The sequence below is a fragment of the Mastigoproctus giganteus genome, chromosome 9 (assembly GCF_048544385.1).
Source record: "Mastigoproctus giganteus isolate SK-2022 chromosome 9, ASM4854438v1, whole genome shotgun sequence".
Taxonomy (NCBI): Eukaryota; Metazoa; Arthropoda; class Arachnida; order Uropygi; family Thelyphonidae; genus Mastigoproctus; species Mastigoproctus giganteus.
Genome location: NC_143583.1, coordinates 184,356,646 through 184,383,233, shown reverse-complemented (window position 1 = coordinate 184,383,233; position 26,588 = coordinate 184,356,646). Strand labels below are relative to the sequence as shown.

Sequence of the window (26,588 nt, the reverse complement as noted above, 5' to 3'; positions counted from 1 at the left end):
AAAAGATGTTGGGAAATTGTATGGCCAGAGTCAGTTCATTCAGGAAATGTAATTGAACTGGCAGAAAATGGAATCAGTGCAATAGGAGCACTTGCTAAGTTGGTAGGATGGAAAGGTTTTGATGATATGACTAGAAAAGATGTTCAAGAATTACTGGTAGAAAAAGAGACTGGCAAAGCAGAATTGGTGGAAATGGCATTTTAGGTAAACCAAATCAATTCAGAGGATGATAGTGTAGTTGAAAATTCTTATGTTCCAAATTTCACACTGAAAAGGATCCGGGAAGGCATAAACTTAGCCTAGCAATTAGAATCTTATTTTTTGAATGCAGATCCTTTGACTGAAGGGAGCACAAATTTCAAAACGGGGCTTCAAAAATGCTCAGCTCTATACCATGAAATTTATAGAGATCTATCAAGCAGAAGATACACAAAATCTAGATGCTACAGAAGAAAGTTCAGAAGGTGAAGAAATTCTACAACAGAGAAAATGTTCTCGTTTGATTGTGAAAGAAAATTAAATGAACGTATACACTACCTGACATACACTGGTGTTCAAAGAAAGTGCATCACCCCTTAAAATTGTAATTGTTGTCCGAATAACATAAGTATATGGCAGTATTTCTTACAGATTGCATCAGATAAGATTGACACGCATATGTGATGATGTAATATTGCATCAGCTGTTACTTTCAGCTATGTAAGCACGCTCTGCAAAAGCTGCAGTCATTCCTTGCGTGTGTCAGGATGGCGAGTTACGCGCAGTTGATGTCACGAAGGAAGAGTGCTATTGTTGCTTTACATGAGGAAGGATGTTCTTCCGGTCATATTGCTTATAGTGTCTTGTAATTAGTCAACAGTGAGTAGATTTCTTTCCAAACTCAAAAATACTGGTTCTGCTGATAGGAAAAAAAGGAACCGGATGTAAACGAATCTCTATGCCAAAACAGGACCGTGTTTTGAAGCGCTTATGCCTTAAAAACTGTAAAGCTCCTTTGTCTGAGCTGAAAAGAAAATGGGAAGAACATACAGGAGTGGTAACAAGTGCAGTAACAGTCAGAACAAGCCTCTTCGAAAATGGACTTGTAGCTCGTTGTCCTAAGAAGCCCCTCCTAACACAAAAAATGAAAAAGGCCCGATTTAATTTGGTGCAAGGAGTATGTCAAATGGATCCCCAAGCAGTGGAAGTCAGTTATTTTTTCGAATGAGAAGAAATTTAACCTGCATGGCTCTGATGGGAGACAAACGATTCGCCATAGACGTGGTGAAGAATACCATCCAGACTGTATGGTGTCTACTGTGAAATTCCCTACCAGCCAAACGATATGGGGGTGCATTTCGTATCGCCTGCAGTTTATTATAAAAGGTTCTGTAAATGGAAGGCAAATTGCTGCCAACTATTAGAGACTATTTCAACCTGCCAAGTAACTGCATCTTTCAGGACGGCTCTGCTCCTTGTCATCGGGCAAAAAGTGTAAGTAGGCACTTCTGTAGTTACTTTAGCTTCATTTCTGCATTAGAAGTTCGACAGTAATGTGTTTATATTTGTTACAGGTGAAAAAATGGTTGGAAGAACAGTCCATTACAACTGTTAGCTGGCCAGGAAACAGCCTGGACTTTGAATCCTATAGAGAACTGGTAGCTTCATATGGAATCTGCAGTTGCCAGAAAGAAACCAAAGACCCTTCATGAACTTCAGGAAGCCATAATTCGTGTTTGGAACCACGAACTATCAGTTGATTATCTTCAGAAATTGATCTTGTCAATGCCTCAACAGTGTGCTGCTGTCATCAGGGCCAGAGGCGGTTCAACTAAATATTAGTTTGCACCTGGTGAACTTTTCATTGTTTTTCCATTTAAAATGATAAACTGAAGAAAATTGAAGGTGTCTGATAACATTTCAGCCATAATTGTCATGTTTACCAAAACTGTTGTATAAAGGTTGCAAATGCTCATTTTGGAATATTTTGAGAGCAGCTGTCAAATATTACTAAGCTTTGCCTTAACTATTAATAAATATCTTTTGTTTATATTTCTATTTTTGATGCTAGTCATTAATGTAACATACCATCGTGAAAAAGGGTTAGAAATGTGAAATTCATAGGTGATGCACTTTCTTTGAACATCAGTGTATATGTATTAGTTTGTAAGACGTTTGTTTTTTTAATAAAAATTAAGTTTCTGATAGTTATTAAAAAAAATTGCATATTTTTGTTAGATTTTGGAATGCAACCTCCCTTTTTGTACTGGTCCTTAAGACCAGTACAAAAAGTGAGGTTGCATTCCCTTTTGCACCCCATATAACATTGTTTCACACTACACGAGATTTTATGGGAACCTAACTACTGTGTTATACAAGGGTTACCTGCATTGCTAATTTTTCACATAACATGGAAGTTTCACTCAGTTTTCTTGTGTAAAGACCCCCCCCCCCCCATGTTATAGTGCATTTGGACTGTTTCAGACTATTCCACAAAATATTAGGGTGTGTGTGTGTGTGTGAGAGAGAGAGAGAGAGAGAGAGAGAGAGAGAGAGAGAGAGAGAGAGAGAGAGAGAGAGAGAGAGAGAGAGAGAGAGAGAGAGAGAGAGAATTTAGAAATCACTGTATTTATTAAATTTCTCAGTTCATTATGGTTTAGTTAAGATAGCTGTTCCATTTTCAGTGATAAATGTGACTTTGCCTGATGAAAAAGCCAATTATGTTCACAGAATAGGAAGAGTTGGAAGAGCTGAAAGGTGAGCATTTAAGAATAGTTAATATTGGTAGCTTTCTTCATCCTATAAATTCCTGTGTACATGGGTGTCGGCAGGATATTTTGCAAGGTGGTGCATGTCGGAGAAATTTTTTGTTCACCAAATTTTTGAATACATGTACAGCCGAGCCAACATTTCGCGATAGGTGGGAGAAAGTACTGCGCAGGCTGCGAGTGCATTCGGACAGAGTGAGAAAGAAAAAGCACGAAATTTTGTCATTGGAATGAAATAGCATTAATATGTAAAATTGTGTGTATTGCTTCGAAATCCAAAGGTGGTGCACTTGTACCATGCTGCTGTCACCCATGCCTGTGTATTACATTTTGAGTTTTATTATAATTAAGCTGTGGAAAGAAAAATTATTTTTAATTTTAATTAGACTTGCACTGAAAATGTTAAGAAGCCTACATGTTTTATCCCTTCCTGCCTCAAAGTCAGCAAATGATGATTAATCAAATTAACACTTTCAAAAATTAAAAAATTGCTGCTAACTGCAATAAGTTGCATTTGTTGAGGTACTTCTGCTTCCGCAACCAAACTATTATTAAATAAACAGTAAATAAAATTAGACCATACAGATGGAAATTAAATTAACCAGCAAGAGCCAATACTCGCCCAATGAAGTACAGCAGCATGGAGTACTGTGAAGCTAATGCAAAACTGCCAGGAATAACACAAGGAAAGTAAGCTCGTACAGAAATCCAGAGCAAATACTGACCCACTATAAAATGAATAATAACAAAAAAGAAAGTTGGGGGGGGGGAGTCATACAGTAATCATCTACTGTGAATTCCCAACCAGTTGTATTTCTTCCATAGCTTGCTTGTTGCAAGCAAACTGACTGTAGTAGTGGCATATGATGCAGTAGATCAAAAACAACAGATGACTATTGCAATTAATAACAGATAAATCTCCCTTTGTCGGTATTGGCTGTTGTTGATTAATTTGATCACCTGTTTTTTTATTATTTAATTATTATTTTTTTTTTTTTTTTTTTGTTTATTTTATAACAGCTTGGTTGTGGGTATTGGTAACACTTCACAAGCAAAACTTGTACTTAGCAGCAGTTTCTGCGTGTATCTAAAAGTTTCTGCGTGTATCTAAAAGTATTAATTTTGACCATGTTACTGTTGGTGCCCTCGATTTGACTTTGATACAGACACTACACTACATGGTCTAACCATCCCCTTCAATATGATGCCCTGGCTTCTCGTAGTTTGCTAATTTAATTTCTATTAATTGCTTAATTTCAGTTGTTTGGTTTCCAGTCTCAAACTATGATTTTTGTTATATTATTTTTACTCATCAATTGTTTCCAATTCAACAATGAAATGTACCGTATTTCCCCATGTATAAGATGCACCTTAATTTTGGGGCCCGAAATTTGAAAAAAAATGTATCACATAAAGTTATTGAACTCAAGTTTTATTCATCATAAAATTTTATGATGAATAAAACTGATGTCAAAACTCCCATCCATTAGCTTGTCCTCATCTGTGTCTGATGACGAATCACTGTCTTCATATATTGCCTCGTCCTCAGTTCCATCTATGGCATTTGAAATGCCACACTTCTTAAATGACTTGACAATGATCTCAACCTTGATATTATCCTAGGATCTTTTCACCAGGTACAAACTTCTCCTATAGTTGGTTTCTTCACTCTTCCTGCTGGTGTCAAATTGTCCCCAGAAGACTTCATCCATCGGTTCCATTCGTCTCTCATGGCAGCTTTGAAGGGTTTGTTAATGCTGACATCAAGTGGTTGGAGCTGGGATGTCAAGCCTCCAGGTATGACGACAAGTTTTGTTTTTGCTCTGCAGCAATCTTCTTTGTATTTTTTGTTATGTGTGCCCCGAACTGATCAAGCACCAATAGGGCAGGTTTGCGTAAGAGCCCACCTGGTCTCCTGCTCCAATATTTCTCAAACCAGATCTTCATCCCATCCCGATCCATCCAACCCTTGTAATGAACGTGGACAATTACTCCTCGAGGAATGTCTTCTTTTGGCATTGTTTTGTGTTTGAAAATCAGCATAGGAGGTAGCTTGGTTTCGTCGGCACAAGCTAGAACAACTGTATAATGGCTCTTTTCAAGTCCACTTGTCTTCACAATTACAGTTTTCACCCCCTTCTTATCAACAGTTCTGTTATTTGGGACATCAAATTGAAGGGGGACTTTGTCCATATTTGCAATCTGTCCCAACTCAAACTGATGTGTCTTCCGACATTGAATGACAAAACGATGAAATTCAAGGACCTTCTGCTCATAGCTTTCAGGCATCTTTTGGGAAAGTCTGGTGTATGTACGCATGCTTAGTCCATTCCATTTCATGAACCTGAAGCCCCAATTGTGTCCTCCTTTGAAATCAGTTAACTTCTTTTTCATCAGGAGTTCTTCTTGCCTCATGCTGAACCATCTTTGTGGACACAGGAATTCCAACTGCCCTTTGTTGTTGTTTGTTTGTTTGTTATTTTGGATTTTAGGAGCATTAGCAACTAAGGCCATATTGCTCCGGGATATGCGGTGGTCATTCCCTGACCTTTCCGCATCCTCCGCATTTGGTGGTGACGGGCTCGAACCCCGGTCTAATCAAGAAGCGTGTGCTACGCACTGCTGCTCCTTCCCACCTGGCTACGGAGGCGCCTCTGCCCTTTGCTCCTCAATCCATATCTTCAATTCCCTCTCTAAATCAGGCTATTTTGCTGTCTTGCCTCCCATGGCCTTCTTCTGCCGTGGCATTTTCAGTAGGGTAGCCAGTCTCAGATTGTTTTCTCAGTTGGAGGAGGACAAAACTTATGTTCAGCAGCACGATTTCCATTCACTTTTGCAAACTGGATCACTTTTAACTTGAATTCAGCACTGTACGAAAATCTTTTCTGAGCCATTTCTAGGCAGAACGTGGCAAAACATAATCTAATATACCGGTAACAAGTGCGAAACAATGAGCGCAAAGACAACAAGCGGGAAATGCAAGTAAAAAAAAATCTACAACCACTGTATAAGACGCACCCAGTTTTCAGACCCCAAATTTTTCGAAAAAGGGTGCGTCTTGTACATGGGGAAATACGGTATATTTTATATTTAGTGCTGAGTTTTAGAAAGCATCTACCACATTTAATGATGTGTTTTTAATTTCATCTGTCATTTTCAGTCATACAGGGGCATCCAGTATCAGTTTGCTTTCAACGAGTAGGCCACATTAAGAACATATCATGAAGTTATTCACAGTATCTGATGTTTACCAATGAAATGGTTACCAATCCCCCCCCCCAAAAAAAAAACCTTTCCTTTTCTTGCTATTAATCATCTTAAAATGGACATCAGTATTTGCTCTTGGAATTTGCGCATTGAGTGTACTTTCCCTACATTATTCCAGGCTTTGGTTGTGCTTTTTATTTATGGATTCTATGCTGCTGTACTTCCTTGAGTAAGTATTAGCTCTTGCTGGTTTTTATTTTTTTGTTTATTTAATAACAGATTGGTTTTTAGGTAGGCATCAATAGTACTTCACAAGCATAACGTTTTGCAGTTAGCAGTAGTTTCCACACATATTAGCATTAGTAGAGGCATATGATGCAAGAAAGAAAGCTTATACAGCCAAAAAAACAAACTTTCCATGTCATATTCCTCTAAGATGAGATATAAGAAGGTCATTGCTGTGGCATATTGACTGCATAATAGATATTCAGTTGTTAATCTTCTTCTTTACCTTCAGTCCTGCTATTCTTGTTAGGCAGAAACGGCAGTTAGTCAGTGGCATGAGCCTTTCATTCTATCCAGATCATCGGCATTTCATACACCATTGCTCCCTCCTTCCCCACACACACACACACACACACACACACAACCATCACCACCACTTGACCAACCTATGAAGTTCACAACACAAGAAGTTCTTATGACTATACTTCTCCAAGAACATATTTTTTTTTCATTGTAATAAGGTTGTATAATTGTTTGTAAAAATTTCTTCTTTGAACTGAGAAAAAGTAAAAAGATCAATCATCTCATTTTTTCTGTTATAGAAACTATAAAGATTTAACTGAATATGTGATCTCTTTACTGTTTAGTGTGAAGGAATTTTTATGTGCTGTTAAACACCCATGGATTTCTACTGTATTGTAGAATAAGAAGCTTACCTTTTAAATAGAATAACAAATAGTTTTTTCTTAATACATATGTCATCGTAAGCTGCACAACAATTGAATACACATGAGCGTGATAGACTACAATAATTGCCAATATAGTTATTTGGCACTATGATAATCATTAGCTTGCAGTTTTTGGAAAAGAAAATGTTCGTAGCTTTTCCAAAGGTAACAATTCTAGTGAAAAGTTTTAAGTTTTGGAGAAAAAGTATAAATGAAATAATTTATGCTGTGATAAATAAATATCATTACTCTTATTAATGCATTATTCACAAAGCCAAAGAATAGAATATTTCCCTTCCAAAAGTAGAAATCTAAGTTTGATGAAATGAGCTTTTACATTCATTTCAAATAAAGTCACACAGGCAACCTGGGATGTATTGCTCATTTTAATTCAAGAGGACAGAGATAGAAAAACTTTCTCCATTTAAGTGCTCACAGGCAACATCTCTGAATTTTCCCTTTTAATGAGAGTAAAGGAAAAAGCAGCCTCTCAAAGATAAGTTAGATGAAATTTTAATATTAAAGTTTCATCCAACTTATAAGCTGGAGGTTTTTTTTTTTTTTTAATATTAAAATGAAAAAAAAAAAAAAAAAAAAATCTAATGGAAGTGGACCACTGATTTAATTATTTGAATGAAAACTTTTAAGATTAAAAAAAGATAACGATAATGTTACTATGAAAGAAGTAAATGTATCTCAGATTTAAATTCTTTCACTTCAAAAAATATTTTTTGTAATTTTTACTTAGTACTTTTAAGATAGATATGGTGGCGACCGTTTTTCTTAAGAATAAATAATAAGTCTACTGCACATGCATGCTGTATATAATTTTATTTGTGCAAGCATGATTTGTTTACGCATGTTTATCCATTGTAATCCTCTATATAACCAAATTTTTTGATAGAATATAACATTAATCTTTTATTTCAGATATTTCTCAATTATTTAAAATTCAATCTTTTCAAAAAATCAGGCCAATATATTACAAAAATGTAGGTCAGGTTGCAGTTATTGGTTTAGAAATACTCTTCCAGTTAGATTGGTGGGGGGTTTCCACACAGCCTGTAATTTGTAACTATCCAAATCTGTTGCTGTTTTTTAATTTGTATTCACGTTGGATAACAGTTATTCTGATTTGAGTTGTAATTTCGAAGTGGAAACAGGCCTTCGATATCTTTATTTTTGTTTCCAAAGTCTTAGTAGAACATATATAAGGGGACTGTAAACAAAGCACAACATGTATAGGATGCCATAATTTTGTCCTGATCTCATAGAGATCCAAGCTATACATTTTTTATAAAAGCAGTAATTAATTATTCTGCAACTTGACTATGTGCTCATTAAAAGCATAACAAAATACATCTGGAGAATTATGATATTTTTGTGAAGACAATAATAAAAGAACAAAACAAAGTGTGGCTATAGCCAGTGGTGAGCTGTGAATATTTTAACAATGGGCTCGCAGTTTTTCCGACTTTCTACCCAGTAAATTTGATCAGTCGTGGAAGTGACGTCATCCGCGGATTCCACCAGAGGCGCTTCCCACGCTCACATTTTAAACATATACTACCGGAAATCATTTATTTGTAAAATAAATGATTTCCAGTAGCATATGTTTAAAATTTCTTTCAATGGTATCATTATTTTCTTTATTTAATTTAAAATCACTGTGTTCATTAATAACATATCCTTTAAAGATAAAACAATGCATTTAATAATTTGTCATGAGGTAATTTTTTAAATGTGTTCTTCGAATTCGATTCCTTCAAATTCTTTCCACAACATGCTCTCAATTTTAGCTTCATAATTTTTCAAATTAGCAATAGCATTGATAGTTTGAATAATTAATTTATCTGCTTTTACCATTGTGATTCTGTAAAGTTTCTGAAAGGTAAGAGAACTCCTGCAGGATGCCGATCATTAGTGCTAAATGGTTACGAAATTCCAGATTAAAGTCGATTTAATAATCCAGAATATTTAACTTCTGATTCAAAATGTTTGAACATTTTGTTGGAGTAAAGGGGAACCACAACACAGGTTGACCAGGGGCTATTATCCGTGCCGGAATCTTCTTAATCTTCTGACTGGCTATGGAAAGCATATTGACTAACGCAACTTCTCGGTTTGTGACTGCAGATGTTTTACAGACACCACTAACATCGTGAAATGGTAATCCTTTCACTCTTAATTCGCACTTTCTAATTGCCTAAAGGCCAGAGGTGAGAACAATGCATACAAAATTGTCTCTCCTAATCCGTTCGTTACTCCAAAATTTTCTTCATTCAACAAAAATCATTTTAAATGTAATTACCAAGAGGAATTCAAAAAAAAATTCGCTATAAAGAAGTTGGTTAAACAGAGGTTCAACTGTAATTAAATCAAAAATGAAGCAATTTTAAAATATATAACTGATTTATTACGCCATTAAAATGCTGGGGATAGGGCCCCGCTTGCCCCACCGTAGTTTCAGCTCTAGATACTCAATAATTGCATTCAGGATTTCAATTGTAAAATAAATGATAGTCTCAACAGTGGGCTCACAAATTTAAAAAAAAAATAACAATGGGCTCTTGTGAGCCCACTATAGCTTACCACTGGCTATAGCATTCTGATCCTAATGCATTCATTGACAGCCTACCACCTAATATTACATTAGATAATATGCAAAGCATCTAATGGAGTAAAGAAGAAATGCACATGATTATCATACACCTGTCACCATCCTGTACTGCTGATAAGGTTAATACATGTGAAGTGTATGTTACATGAAATGACCCATTCTGTTGAATTTTTTTACTCATCAATGAATAATACATGCAATATACCCCATTTTATTCAGAAAAAAATTCATTCATTGTTGTTCAGTGGTGTCAATCATATGCCATCAGTTGCCAGTGCATCTGGTTCAGTGATTACAAAAAAATGATAGAAAAGAAAAGTAATTCACTGATTAAAGGAAAGATTAACTTTTTATGGGGAACCTAGATAAATCTTTCTGTAAAAGCTTTAGTTAATCCACTGCCAAAGGGAATCTGTGATGCTGATAGAATTAAAGAAATTTACTACAAACAGTTGGTTATACAGGTGACCCACGCTTAACGCTGATAATTCGTTCCGGAAAAACAGAGCGCTAACTGAATCGACGCTAAGTGAGCTCCGCATTCCCATAAGGTAACATATGTATTTGTAAGTTGCGGTCGGTGCCATAGGATATTTCCTAATCAATAATAAACGGTAGTGAAAAGATGCACATATGTCGGTCAAAATATTTAATATTCAAATATTTGTACATATAAAATATTCTGCATTACATATGTATATAATTATGTGGTAACTATTTACGTATCAAAATTAAACTTAAATACCAATTAAAATCATGAATTTAATTGATCTAAATTGATTTTAATTTAATTGATGAATTTAATCATGAAAAATGTGTCAATTTTGGGTTAAACTTTGGCCCTCTTCTAAATAAACTAAAAGGGGTATTAATTTTAAATCCTCCGTAGCGTTATCACACACAATAAAGTCACCCGATCCTTCGCCGCTTTGAAACCTGGCATGTTTTTTGCTTCTTTCAATATGAAACTTCTTTTAGGCATTCGTTTCCACAAAAGTCCTGCTTCATCTATGTTATAAACTTGTTGAAAAGTATAACACACAATACCCCTCTTCAATAATTTTAACAAGTTCTTTTTTGAAAGTTTCGGCTCCTTGATCTGTACTTGCAGCTTCTCCCTAGATTTTAAATCTATTCAACCAGCCCTTACCAGTTTTAAATGGTTCTACGTTTTTTTTTTTTTTTTTTTTTTTTTTTTTTTAGGTGAGTTTTCTTCAGATCATTACATTGGCTAATCTCTCGCTCTCTCTCTCTCTCGCTCTCTTTTTTATAATATTTAACTTAACTGAATTCTGCATTGGACATTATCTTCAATAAAATTAGTTAGTCTTTTCCATTTCAATCCTAATAGCCGGCCTAGCCCTAGTTGCTTGCAGTGGAACAGCTCTCTTTCCCGCTGCTAAAATTAATTCTTTATTTTTTTTATAATTGTTCTTACAGTTAAACTTGCAAGTCTTAAATTATGGCACACATCCGCTTGTCGTTGACGGGAATCAATTCGCTTCAAAACGTCTAATTTAATTTTCAAATTCAGTCTTTTTCTTACATTTATAGTCTTCGTACTGCGCTCAGACGTTGCTTTTTCATTCTTATCGGCCATTATTAACTCTTAGAAAATGTAACTGCGTTGGTTGCATTAATTACGATACAATGTTCAAGTAAACTGTCCGTTACGCACAATGTCTAATACTGTACTGAGTGATGACTAGACTTCGGATAAATGTATATAACGCAAATATTACAAGCAATACACTTGATCGTTTTTTTTTTTTAAATGTTGATCTTGGAACTACATAACAAGTCACTGTACTGCAATTAAATTAGCGTGCGAGAAAATTTCACTGAGCATGGGAAATGTTTTAATGCTGTTTTGCTATTCATTTTCAAGCTATCGACTCCATCAAATGAAACGATTTCGTTAAATATGCCAAAAATGCAATCTTTAAAAGAGCGTTATAGTGATCTGTGACAGCGTTATAGTCAGATACTGGTTATAATATAAGAACAGCATTATAGCGAATCAGCGTAAAGCAAACCGCGTTATAACAGGGGCCTGCTGTATATTTAAATGTATGCAATAATAATTTGATAAATACATTTTTAATACAGGCAGTTCCTGCTTTACTAGTTTCTGGGTTTGAGTTCTTTTTTTTTTTTTTCTTTTTTTCAAGTATAAAGTATCAACAAAATTGAAAATTAAGCTACACTATTTTAATACAAAATTGAAAATATAAATATTAATTGCAATAAATAAATGCCAAACATACGCAAATACTGCACTTCAAACCATGCACATAGCTATACAATACAGTATTACTGTGCATGCATTTGTTTGTTCAGGCAGATGAGAGCATCTCACAGACTCACATAACATAAAGCAGTTACCACACTGATATTACAAAGAATGGTTGTATTTATCTTCATTTTTGCTGAATTGTCTCATTTCAAATTTATTCCCCTTATTAATATTGCACAGTATGCCAAAATGAAGTAATATTGCAGAGAGTGATGTTAATAAAAAGAAACAGCAAAGAGGAATAACATTGGAAACAAAATATGAGATCATAAGCAAACGTGCAGCTGGAATGACTGTTAGAGAACCATCAATTAGTGTGCATTTAGTTGATGATGATGATGATGATGAAGAATAAACATTCTTTAACATTTGTATGACGAATAATTTCTTTATTATAATTTGCTTGATTTTAAAGGCTATGTTTTCCTTTCTTTGGATAAATAAATCATTTTTTAAGCATAAGCTATTGTTTTGTTCACTTTTATTTAGCATTACTATGGTCAAATTTCATTGCTGAGAATGTAACCCCTGTTTTTAACATTGTCTATGGGAAATAAATTTCCACTTTACGATGGTGCGCCAGGAACAAATTAACTCGTAAAGTCAGGAACTACTGTACATTCTTCTACAGTGGTAACTAGGTGCTCCCTTTTTTTTGCATATTTCTCTAATTTTTTTTTTTTTTTCAAGATTTCAAAATATAAGAGCGATGAAGCCCAATCTTCCTACTTATATAAGATAGCTTATCATACCTTTTTGTAGGAAATTTCCTCACCCGACACATCAAATTGATCTGGTTGATATATAATATAAAAGATCTAAGTTTAAAACACAATAATATCCATATTAAAAGATTGTTAATTTATACAGTTTTTATAAAACTAATCTTGTTTCGATTCCCAATGTCCACTTACTGCTACCAAGGAGAAGAGCAAAGCGTAGCCAATGCACATCAATCTACCCCAAACTAAACCCATCAGCAATGATAGACTAGAAACCAAAGAAAATTGTCAAACTATATTAAAATATTTTAGACTAGACAAGGTATCTCGGTTATGAACGGTGCTCACGAGAAGTAAAGTGAAAAATTTAACAATTTTGACTCTGTTATAATTTAAAATTAGTGCACCCCGACAAAATTATTTTTGTTAACCAATGTGAATCGTACGCATGCACATAAAGATCCATGAGTCTGAAATGGTGTATGGTCTCCGTACATTTATAGAATCACAATTTAATTTCATTTCAAGTGTTTCGGCTATTAAGAGTTTTATGTATTCATTCTGTGTATTAATTACTTTAGCCTCGTCAAAAAGAAAAACATGGTTCTCCTGGATGGCATGAAAGGAAAGCTCAGATGCACCTGCCCTTTTTGCCCTCACAGATGCCTGGTATTGTTGTAAATGCATCGAAAGATAATTTTGGGTAGAACCAATGTAAACTGAGTTGCATTCCCCACAAGCAATGTTATATAAACTATATTGGTTCACTCCGTGTAAGAGTCTGAGGTTGGTTTCCTCGCCTTCAATATTATCTGCAGTTTACTTATCGGTTGTGCAACTATTTTGAATTCTGTATTTTTAAAAATGTTAATAAACTGTTCATACCATTGTTGTACATAAGGAACTTTAATAAAATATTTGTGTAGTGTTCTTACTAAACGGAACTGATTCGGATTTTTGTTTCGCCTGTCGCTGAATGTTCCTAATTATACCTAGTGTATATCTCCTGTTTAAAAATCTAATTGTAAGTTCCTGAGTTCATCATTGAGAGTTTGTGTAGAACTATATCTGTACGCATTATAAAATTGGTTAAAAATGATACTCCTTTTATACGTAAAAGGGTGGTAGCTCGAATAATGCAAAAATTTTCCTGTAGTAGGTTTATGGTATATTTTAAAGTGTATGTCATTGTTGACCCTTGTTAATGTAAAGTTAAGAAAATTTAGAGTTCTCACCTGGTTTTTCCTTTTCCAAAGTGAATTTAAGTCTTGTGTGTATATTATTAAAAGAACTCATAAGATTATTTACATTATCTTCATGTGAAATGACAAGGATATCATCTAAGTACCTACCATAAAATGTTAACCTGGAATATACGGGTTTAAATGTAATTGAAGTTCCTTATATACAACAATGGTATGAACAGTTTATTAACATTTTTAAAAATACAGAATTCAAAATAGTTGCACAACCGATAAGTTAACTCCAGACAATATTGAGGGTGAGGAAACCAACCTCAAGTCTCTTACATGGAGCAAACCAATATAGTCTATAACACTGTTTGTGGGGAATGCAATTACAACACCAGGCATCTGTGAGGTCAAAAAGGACAGGTGCATCTGAACTTTCCTTTCATGCCATTTTTCTTTTTGACGAGGCTAAAGTAATTAATACACAGAATGAATACATAAAACTCTTAATAGCCGAAACACTTGAAATTAAATTAAACTGTAATTCTATAAATGTGCGGAGACCACACACCATTTCGGACTCGAGGACCTTTAAGCACATGTGTGAATAGTGCAATTCACATAGGTTAACAAAAATAATCTTGTCGTGATGCACTCATTTTAAATTATAAGAGTAGATATTGTTAAATTTGTCAGTTTACTTCTTGTGAGCAAGGTTCATAACCGAAATAATCTTGTCGTGTATAAAGAAGTCTAGTCTAAAATATTTTAATATAGTTTGACAATTGTCTTCGGTTTCTAGTCTGTCATTGCTGATGGGTTTAGTTTGGGGTAGATTGATGTGCATCGGCTATGCTTTGTTCTTCCTTGGTAGCAGTAAGTGGACATTGGGAATTGAAGACAAGATTAGTTTTATAAAAACCATATAAATTAACAATCTTTTAATATGGATATTATTGCGTTTTAAACTTAGATCTTATATATTATATATCAACCAGATGTGAGCGTCGGGTGAATAAATTTCCTACAAAAAGGTATGATAAGCTATCTTAATGCCGCATATTATGCAGGGTCACAAAATTAACCATGGTTTGCAGATATCCCTCTTCCTTTGATGATGATGCTGTGAAAGTATTTGGACTCTTTCTTGTGGGGTGGGGGGGGCACAAGTAATGCAAATTAAAAATGATTCGATGTTTGGAGGAACCCTTAGTGCATTTTTTCCCTGGTAGCTCTATGAGCAACTTATACAAGATTGGTATATTTATTCCTAGTTGGAAAAAAGAGAGAGAGAGAGAGAGAGAGAGAGAGAGAGAGAGAGAGAGAGAGAGAGAGAGAGAGAGAGAGAGAGAGAGCAAACTCCCGCCACTTTCAACACTGTTTTTCTCTGGTTCCTTGGTCAATCTTGTGAAGTACCTTTTTTTTTTTTTTTTTAAATAAACCCAGATATAACTCCTTTTCCTCTTAATTTTTGGTATGGGGAAAGCATTAGTAGTGGCATATGATGTAAGAAAGCAAGCTTATACAGCATAAGTGCAAAAAAAAAAAAATCCATTTGCTCCAAATGTTTGTCCAGTTCTTCCTTGATCATATTTAAGCAATAAACTTGCTGGCTGAAAGCAAATTTTCAAACATCTATTCTGCAACTGTCTTTCCTCAATTTGAATTTATGCCACCCACCTCAAGTGCATAATCTGAGCAAGAGGAAGAATCCCATCAGCATTGAGCTTGCTCAAACCATTCAATGCCTTATATACCTCAATGATATCATGCAGGTGCAGGTGCCTAATCTCCAGATGCCAGTTTGCAGAATTTAAGCCTTTCGTGGTAAGAGCACCCACCCCTTTGTTCTCCTTACTAATCATTGCCCTTCTCTGTACTACTCATATGATTTTTGTGCATTTCTGATCAACGTTAGTGTAATTTAATAAAATCTTAATTTTCATTCTTTTTCAAAAAAAATAAATAAATAAAAAATTGAAGGTGCCAAAAAAAAAAAAAAAAAAAACAAGCATAACGCATTGTGTGCAGATTTTCAACTTATATAAACTACTGCTTATGCTGCTTTCCTCTTTTTTTTTTTTTTTTTTTAGGCGCCTCCGTAGCCAGGTGGGAAGGAGCAGCAGTGCATAGCACACGCTTCTTGATTGGACCGGGGTTCGAGCCCGTCACCACCAAATATGGAGGATGCGGAAAGGTCAGGGAATGACCACCGCATATCCCGGAGCAATATGGCCTTAGTTGCTAATGCTCCTAAAAACCAAATAACAAACAATCCTCTTTTTTTTTCTTTATAGTGCTCTTTTCAAGCCAGTCCCTTTAGAAAAATTATAATGAGCATTTACTGTATATATATACAGGGTGATTCACTACCAATGCGGCAAACTTGCAGGAGGTGTAGGGGGCACAAAGACGAATCGGAATCACATAGCATTGCAGGATCTGAAATGCCTTTGTCATGCGGTAGAGGACGTTGAACAGGAGGTCGTGTGAACAGCGATCCCGCTGGAAGTCAGCATTTGTGAACCGTTTCTGTTGAAGAAACCAAGTAGCAAAAGTCTTCCTGAGTGGATAATCCACAGGCTCCAATGATTGGATGCGTTACAGATGGTATGAACTCATTTGGTTTGTTGACAGTATCCTCCATACAGTGGATTGGGAAACATCCAATCGTTGGCCTATCACTTGAGTACTCTTACTCGGATTGCCTTCTGCAAGATGTAGGACATTCTCCTCTTTGTCTGGCGTCCTCGTCGTTCGCTCTCGGTTCATGGTACCTCTCGTGAAACAACCAGTCTCACGTAACCTTCTGTGCACATGTGCAAAAATCGTATGATGAGGAGCACGCCTGTGTGGGAAATATTCCTGGTACAAGCGCAGAGCGGCGCGCTCGTTACAGTCTGCAGCTCCATGTGCGAGGTGCATATTGGCCAGTTCAACGTTTGAATACTTGTCCATCCTACTGCCTCGGGAATCGGTTCGCAAAGGCTGACTTCCAGCGGGATCACTGTTCATGCGACCTCCTGTTCAACATCCACTACCGCATGACAAAGGCATTTCGGACCCTGCAATGCTATGTGATTCCGATTCGTCTTTGCACCCCCTACACCTCCTGCAAGTTTGTCGCACTGGTAGTGAATCACCCTGTATATATATATATATTTTTTTTTTTTTTTTTTTTTCTTCGGTTATTATAGCCATCTCTGAAATTTGTTTAGTCCTCTATTAAAGTATACAAATTTTCAACTATATTCTAAGTACTGTACTGTCAGGAATTATATTTTATTTTACCCTTCAAAGGATGGGACTCGCAATTTCTTTGGCATCAGCAATTCCTGAAAAGGTAAGTTATATATTTTTTTATTCAAAATGGAGTCATATATAGAATTTTTATTTTATTTTCACTTGTATTTACTTCTATTTTATTTTATTTATTTCTTTATAATTTTTAATTCCGAGAAAAATGCACGCTAGTTACTATGTCAGCCGTGTAATTAGGAGTAGCTCTATATTGTCTAGCAATAAATTAATTATGCATATTTTAAAACAGTATTTAAATGCTCAGAAATAATTATATAATGTTTAAATAAATTTATACAGTGTCTAGGAAAGAACATTTCACCTTGGTATGGCTGTTGTCCATTTATTGACATAATTTCGTTTCTGACTGGTATTAGTAAGATATGGAATACTGTGCTTCTCTTAAAGGTTGATTTTGTTAACAAAAGAATTTCTTCACATAATAGTGATGAATATGTTAATTTTAAAAACCAGTACTGAGCTTGAAAAGCTAGATAAATTGAGGTGCCACATTAACTGAAGAGACATAATTCAATAATGTTAAAATAATCTGATAAACACTAGTGGGCTTTAACTTGAATTATAATTTCTAATTAGGAGGGAGAGAGAAGGAATGCAGTAATTGCCATTCTTCTTCTTATTATTATTATTATTATTATTAGCCATATAGTGCAAGGAAGCCTGAGGCTTATGCTGCACCAGCTAAAATAAATTTCCAAGTTACCCTGAGAGAGAAAGAGAAGGGAATCACCAAGAAAGATAAGAATGATGATATCCAGCTCAGGACCCTGGGTGTGCCAAGCCCATGCTCACCAGGTGTAAGCCCCTAGGGATAATTAATGAGAAAGGCAGTTCACTAACCATCTGTATATCTGAAAAACAGTATTGTGTGCTCTGTTGGTGTACAGAGTGACACAAAGATTAGTCAACCCTTATTAAATAAGATGAGCCTTTTAAACAAGACTGTTTACATAACCCTTTCTTTGTCGTCCTTAATCTAATGGACTTTGGAAATAACATTCAGCATCCTGGTAATCCATCACCTGGTAATGTAACTGCCTTAATTTGATGGTATTTCCCAACAGTTAAGATATTTTCCCAATGCAGCAATTTTAACTCACAGTTAATGAGAAAGCCATCTTTGCTTTTTGTTTACTAATATGAGTAATCAGATAGAAAACCTGAAATGTACAAAGTTTTGAAATATTAGAAACTTTGACTGTGTTTGTATTTCTTTTGAGTTTAACAAACAATCATATTTAATGGGCAAGCCTCAGTTTTCCTTATGAATAAATAGTTCCCATTCTAGGCTTTTTATATTTCTCTATATCATTTTTCTGGTAGTAATTTCCCCTTTAAATTTCTTTCCTTAACCTTTTCTTTTTTCCTTAATTATATGATCAGGCATTTATTGCTCCCATCTTGTCTTAGTATTGCCCTACTTTTCTTTACTCTTCTGTAAATTATCGTGACTTCTTTTGCTAGTTAGAGTTCTTGAGGGATCAGCTAGTGTTTTTTTTTTTTTTTTTTAACTTGAATTATAATTTCTAATTAGGAGGGAGAGAGAAGGAATGCAGTAATTGCCATTCTTCTTCTTCTTCTTATTATTATTATTATTATTATTTCGGTTTTTTCTCTTATCTTCTCCTTTTCTATAATCTACCACCTTGTCATAGCCAGTTACCACATCTTACCACATACCTTCTGCCTGTATTCTACTTATTTTTCTCCTCTATTTAGAAGTTGGGTATTACAATTTCAGGCATGCCTTGAGTATTCATCTTTATTAGATTATAGCAATTCCCTCTTTAGCATTAGCATTAGTAGAGGCATTTGATGCAAGAAAGCAAGCTTATGCAGCATCAGCCAAAAAGAAAAAAAAAAAAAAACCCACTTCCACTTCACCCATCTGTTCGTTCAAAATACCTGTCCAGCTGAGCCTTAAACTTATTTAGGCTATCAACCTCCACCACAAGGGATGGAAGTCTGTTCCAGCTAAAGGCAAATTTCCGCACGTCTATCCTACATCTGTCTTTCCTCAATTTGAATTTATGCCCTCTCAGGTGATTTTTCTGAGCTAGAGGAAGAATCCCATCAGCATTGAGCATGCTTAAACCATTCAAGGCTTTATACACCTCTATCAGATCACCTCGCTGGTGCCTAGTCTCCAGACACTGTAATTTGCAAAACTTAAGCCTTTCTTCGTAAGAGCACCCCTTTGTTCCATTCACTAATCTTGTTGCCCTTCTCTGTACTCGTTCCAGCAGCTATACATCCTTCTTGAAATGAGGCCTCCAGACCTGTATACAATATTCTAGGTGTGGCCTGACCATCGCCTTATACAATGGAATAATCACCTCCTTATCCCTGCTGGAAAAATTCCTGTATATCATTGACAATACTCCATGAGCTACTCTTGCAGCCCGTCTGCACTGCTCAGAGAACTTCATATCTGCCTGCACAATCACCCCCAAGTCCCCTTCATTCTCTACCACTGTCAGTGTAGTACCACAGAGTTGATACGTTGCTCTGGGGTTGCTGTTTCCCATGTGTAGTACTTTACATTTGTCAATGTTAAACTTCATTTGCCACCTCTCAGCCCATCTGCTCAACCTTTCCAGATCCTGTTGCAGCAGCATAGTGTCAGTAGTGTTCTTGACAACCCTGCCAACCTTTGTATCGTCTGCAAACTTGGACATTAAGCTTGATATACCATCATCAATATCATTTATAAACACAGAAAACAATAATGGACCCAATACTGAGCCCTGAGGGACTCCACTAATAACATTAGTCCACGATGAGCAGTGTCCATTGATTACCACTCTGTCTTCTCCCCCTCAACCACCCCTTTATCCATAGCAGCAATTTGCCTCCAATGTCACACTGCTCCAATTTGTGTAGCAGTCTTCCATGTGCAACAGTATCAAAAGCCTTTCTAAGATCCAAGTATATAATATCAAAGTTATTCCCTGCATCCAGTTCTTTTGTGACTGCATCATAGTATCCAATCAAGTTGGTCAGGCAAGACTTCCCCTTAACAAAACCATGCTGTCTGAGCTATAACTGAAGTCTTGTCTAAATGATCCTGCAGTGCTTCTTTAACCAGTGCCTCCATTAATTTTCCTGGAACAGAAGTTAAGCTCACAGGTCTATAATTACTTGTGTCAGCCTTTGATCCTCCTTTGTGAATTGGGGTCACATTTGCACATTTCCAGTCTATGGGTACCTCCCCTGAGTCCAAGGAAGCTCTCATAATTATGGCTAAGGGTTTGCTTACTTCCTTTGCTGCCTCCTTTAATATAACTGGATAGATCCCATCCACCCCGGGTGCCTTTCTTGTGTTTATCTTCAACAGTTTCTCCTCCACTTTACTCCCAGTTATTTCAAGATTCTGTAGCTTACTGCTAGAGTTGAATACACCTCTGGCATTCCCCTCGCTGAATAACTCCTCATGTGTGAATGTCGATGCAAAATATTCATTTAGTTTGTTAGCTACCTGAGCAGGATCATCAACACTTGACCCATCAATATCAAGTGGACCAATCTGATTCATCCCCTTCCTTCTAGAGTTTACATAAGTAAAGAACTCTTTGCTGTTTTTCTTTGCATCCCTTGCCAAGGATTTCTCGTAATCTGCCTTCGACTGCCTAACCTCCTTTGTAACTTGGTTGCATATCAACTTGTATCTATCATAGGCTTCTGTGTCATGTGTTAATTTGTATGTATCCCATGCATTTTTCTTCTCTGCCATATGCCTCATTAGTTCATCTGACATCCATTTAGGCCTAAACCGTGAACAATATTTCTTAGTTGGTATGTAAAGCCTAGTAGCTTCCAAGATAAGTTCTTTGAATGCTTCCCATTTTGAATTTGCTGTTGGTAACATCATCAGTTGGTCCCACTGTATAGAATTTAAATACTGTCTCAGTCCATCGTAGTCGCCTTTACGGAAGCAATAACCCTTCCCTTTACCCCTAATGGTAGTTACCTCTTTGAGTAAATCCCACTTCAGCACACTGTGATCACTGCCACCTAGTGGTTCATTTATCTGCAGATTCTTAATGCATGAAGAATCACTGCTGATAATCAAATCAAGAGTATTACTCCCTCTAGTTGTCCAGGCTGAAAAAAATTCTACCCCTTGAGCCTTGCACAACCTTTCCAGGGCCGAATTGATCGATAAGTTGCCTCCCGAACATGCTGATGTAGAAAACAATCATCCAATAAATCCACAAAAGCCCTGCTAGTGTGTGAGTAACCAGCCCCCAAATTCCAGTCAATATCTGGGAAATTAAAATCTCCCATTATAAGACACTCTGATTTACTGGCCCACTCTATTTCCCTGTACAGTTCCTTATTATACTCATCAGAGTCATTAGGCCTATAGCACACTCCTACTCTCAATTTTGATCTCCCAATGGTTATGTCACTCCAAACTGACTCCACACTGCACTGTCCAGCAATGTCGACTGGCTTCACTTCCTTGGTTTTTATGTGTTTCTTAACTAATAGCATAACCCCTCCCCCCTTCCTATCCTGTCTATCCTTTCTGTAAACGTTGTACTCCCCAAATTGCAGTTCTGCATCCCTTATATCTGTGTGACACCACGTCTCTGATATCCCAACAATATCTGCCTTCGATGTTTTGAGCAATACCTCAAATTCATCAAATTTATTTACTAAACTCCTAGCACTGGTGTACACGCAAGTATACCTGCACCTGTTTCTATTCTTAGCTACCCTAACACAACCCATGTGTTTACTTGTACCGCAATGGCTCCCAGCAGTCTCTGAAATACCATGCATCTTGTTTTTCAGGCTTCTGCTCATTCTAATAGAAGCAGTGCAAGAATCTCTTTCACCTCTGCCAGTGGCTACTGTCAATCTATTGGTCTTTGTCTCCCCTCAAGCTAGCAGTTTTCCGACCCACCTAACACTGCCTCGATAGCATCAGCAAATATTCTTGCACCCTTTCTATTTAAGTGTATCCCATCCCTGTAGAAGCAATCTCTCCTGTTAACAAGTACAGTCCAGGCTGAAAAAAATTCTACCCCTTGAGCCTTGCACAACCTTTCCAGGGCCGAATTGATCGATAAGGCTCTCATCATATACTCCCTCCTATCGTGTCTGGGCAGAATTGCAGACACGTTCAAATTCAACCCTAATTCTCGGCTTTTGTTCAACAGTGACCTGTACTTGTTAAGTAATTCTGCCGGTCTCCTACTCTTAATATTATTAGTGCCAACGTGTACAAGTATATCACCTTTTGTGCCCTTAAAAGATGATATTCGCTCTTCAACGTCATCAACCTTTGCCCCTGGCAGACATACCCTGGTCCTGTTCCACCTATCTTTTTTACAAAGCATGTTCCCCGTTTCCCCGACAATAGAGTCACCAACAACTACTAGTTCCTTCGGGACCAGCGCATTCTGCCTTAGGGGTTGTCTCTGTGTCACGCGATGCCCAAGTGCAAGCTCTGGCGTTGATGTGGGCAGCTGAGAGCCTGATGGGCCCCTCAATTTAGTTTCTTCGAGGGCATCCACCCTGTCCTTCAAGCTCTCATATAGGCCCACAAGAACGCAGAGTTGTTGCCTGATATCGATACACTCCTTGCATCGCGCACACACAAAGACATCCCCCTTGGCAGTATCATGTCCCGTACCCGATTGCTCTGCAAACATCAAGCAAACAGTGCATTTTATAAGGCTGTGAGTCAGAGGACAACTGCCCCCCTCAGTTCTGCTCTGAGCCACAGAACTTCCATTAGCTTGAGCCTTTTGCTTTGCTGCTCTGGTTTGAGTCATGATTCTATTAATTTATTAATTAATTATGTTATGTTATTAATTATATTACGTTTGTAATCTAAGTCGTTATATGTATTTATTTAAACGTACAATTTAACTGCTAACGAAGTTCAACTAACGCTATCTAGTACGGTATATAACCTACGGTATATCTAGTACGGTATCACAATGGCGGGAAAGTTACTAACGGTAGCGGTAGTTACGAACACGTGGAAACCCTTACCGATACTTTTACAAGGCCGAGTAAAGAATAAATACACCAAATTAATCAAAAAATCACAAAATAATGTTATACTACTAAATTTAAATCAAAAGTTTTAGAAAAACAATAATTTCAAATCAATAAATAAGAAAAATCCACTTAGCGGCTTTGAACACGACCGTCACTAGTAGCCTCGTCAGCAGACTCCTCAATGTATGGGACGTATGTGACTTTATAGATTATGGGACTTTATAGATTATGCCATAACTTATTTTTTTGCCTCATCTTACCACACCTTGGTGAGCTGCACTCTCCCTCACATTTACCTACAATTCACATACTATCATTATTATATTGCAATGCACTATTATTATTATTTTCATGTGTATACAATTATTCTAATGCTTACATATACTCAGCTAATCCAAAATGAAGTTCAAAATAGACTACAATAGCTAGCTATATTGTGTATTTTGGATCTACAGTAAGTGCCAGTTATAGTGATCACGTTTGCAAACTGAATTTTGATTCTGTTAAACGGCGATTCTAATAAGTGAAAATCGACAAATATTATCCAGAGGCTATAAAAATAAAGATATAATGTACAAATTTACACTTTATTTCCAAAGGTTTATTACCAATTAAATGATACATGAAAATCGAAAGAATATTATCCACAGGTTATCAAAATAAAAATAAATTTATACTTACGTACATAGCTTAATTAATATACATTAATTAAACATAACACTTTGTAATGATTATAGTTTAAAATAGTCACTTATTTTAGATTGCTTTAAATTATCACTACAAAGTCTATTTATATTTTTAATAGTGTATAACAGTCTAGATCGTAAGTATAGCTTAGCTTACTTATCAGCACGCACCTCATAGTAATCCGCTTAGTTTGATGAAAGTTTCAACACGTACATAGTAGAAATTATGAATTTAAAAAATTAGAATTTACTAAATTATGAGCTTTAAAAATGTTAAAATTTGCCTAAGAAAGGAAAGGGCACATTCCATTCTATAGTTGTCTAATTAAAATTATGTATTAAAAACAAAATAAAAGTGAGATAAAAGCTAATAGCCGCTCATGAGCAACTTTCGAAACCGTCTTCAGTTAGCTATAGTGGAAAGAGAAAAACACGCGAAGTATGCTATATACTGGTTAAGTTCCCGAAAGGCATTTCAGTGCATGTGGAAACTTTATACGTGCTAAATTCAAAATAGGGGAGAAATTGATTGGAATCTTCATGTTTAATATGTCGAATGATGTGTGGTGCTTAAACCACTCAATGACGAGAGCCTCAGTTTGAAGAATTTTATAACTGGAATTCAGTTTAACCTGTAATAGCCGAATCGATGCGCAGGTTATGATTATAAGATTGCACATGTTGTGTTAATTCTGTACCCGATTAATAGATTTGAAGCTATTAAAGTGGTAGTAGGCACGTGTGTTAGAAATTTTTTGAAGTCCCAAATTTAGCTGTTGTACTACCAATGTAACATGCTTGACAATCTGATTGACATCTAATCAAATATATAATGTTATTATAATTCTGTGTTGCATAATCGTGTTGTCTTGTATGAATTAAATTTAGAACCTAATTTATTATAAGATGTAAATATTAACTTGATATCTGTATTCTTAAAAACCTATTGAAGTCGTCTAGCATATTGTCGATGGTATGGAAGGACGATAAGGGGTTTGTGTATCTTATTCACATTGTTATTAATGTTGTTAGGGTTATTAATACTATTATGGACTTTAGTAATGGTTTCTTTTATTAGTTGTAATGGGTATTTCCTGTTGATAATTTTTTTAGTGAGGTATTGCAATTCTACGGATAGATCTGTTTGTGTGTGACTATATTTAATAGCATTATATATCTGATTATAAAGAACTGCTTTTTTGATATATAGAGGATGGTGTGAGTAGTAGTGTAAGAATGTGTGTTCTTTCTGTATATTTTGGTGCCTAAAATTGTACCGATTTTATATATAGTGAGATTTAGAAAATTAATTTTATTATAGATTTCTACTTTGAGGGTAAATTTGAGTCTCTTATGCGTTGTATTAAATAAAGTGTCAATAGTTTTTTTGTTAACTATTAAAAGGATGTCATCCGCATATCTCAAATACAATTTCATACCTAGAGGAAAATTTTTTTTTCTATAAATTTTTTATAAAAAATAGTTCAACCTTTTATTGAAGAAAAAATTGATTTCAATTTTTTCTTCAATAAAAGGTTGAACTATTTTTTTTTCAATAGAAGTGAGGTAGATTTCGGATAAAGGGGCAGAGATACCGAGGCCCATAGGAAGGCCAAAAATTTGTTCATAGATATTATTTTGAAATCTAAATTGCTTGGCATTAAGTAACAGTGATGTGAGCTCTAAAATGTCATTAATATTTAAGTCAGTACGTTTTGTCAAAGTGTCGTCTTTAATTAATAATTCTTTAAGAGTTAGTAGCGTGGTTTCGATGTGCACGTTTGTATGTAGGGAGACGACATCGAAGGATGCGAGAATATCATTTTCAGATATGGTCATGGAAGTTATACATTCGTGTGCCTGCTTAGTATTGTAAACCCTGAACTGAGAAAATCTCATTATAGGCGAAATAATTTTCACAAGGAACATGGATAGATTAGCATAAGCAGATTGTTTAAAGGAAACAATAGTCTCAAAGGATAATCTTGTTTATGGAGTTTAACTGTTCCAAAAATATGTGGAAGAATATTACTGCGTATACCTGTTTGTTGGAGGGTGTGTAAATTAATTTTTGTAATAGCCAATTCGGCTATTACAGTAGTTAAACTGAATTCCAGTTATAAAATTCTTCAAAATGAGGCTCTCGTCATTGATGGTTTAAGCGCCACACATCATTCAACATATTAAACATGAAGATTCCAATCAACTTCTCCCCTATTTGGAATTTAGCACGTATAAAGTTTCCACGTGCACTGAAATGCATTTCGGGAATTTTAATTAGACAACTATAGAATGGAATGTGCACTTTCCTTTCTTAGGCAAATTTTAACAATTTTTAAAGCTCATAATTTAGTAAATTCTAATTTTTTAAATTCATAATTTCTACTATGTGCGTGTTGAAACGTTCATCAAACTAAGCGGATTACTATGAGGTGAGTGCTGATAATTAAGCTAAGCTATACCTACGATCTAGTTGTTACATCACAGCACATAAGGATTCCTTAATATATCATCAGTGTATAACAGTCTATATTCACAATCACTTGCACCAGTTTCTTCCAACGCTTTCCTCTGGATAGCTATAGCTTCATGAGTTTGCCAGTTTTGTAACTGAAATTCGTTCAGGTTCATCTTCATTTTCCTTCTCCTTGGCAAAATTATCAGTAACTGACTGGGAAACTTGTAGATCATCATCTATGTCCACCCAATCATTAAACTCGTGTTCACCCATGTCTTCAGGCTTTTTAATGCAATGTGATCAGTATCATGACTTAGTTGACCATCATGAGTAATTAATCCACATTTTTTGAAACAGTTGGTAATGCAGG

At 35.7% G+C, this 26,588-nt stretch overlaps 1 protein-coding gene across 1 annotated transcript in view; it reads left to right on the top strand.

Annotated features, from left to right (window-relative positions):
- Positions 1-26,588, top strand: part of Ddx1 (ATP-dependent RNA helicase Ddx1) — a 339,750-nt gene that overhangs the window by 293,567 nt on the left and 19,595 nt on the right. Inside the window, exons 27-28 of the mRNA XM_090381389.1 lie at positions 2,664-2,736; positions 17,036-17,078. Coding sequence (XP_090237515.1) covers positions 2,664-2,736; positions 17,036-17,078 — 116 coding nt within the window. The remainder of the gene's footprint in view (positions 1-2,663; positions 2,737-17,035; positions 17,079-26,588) is intronic.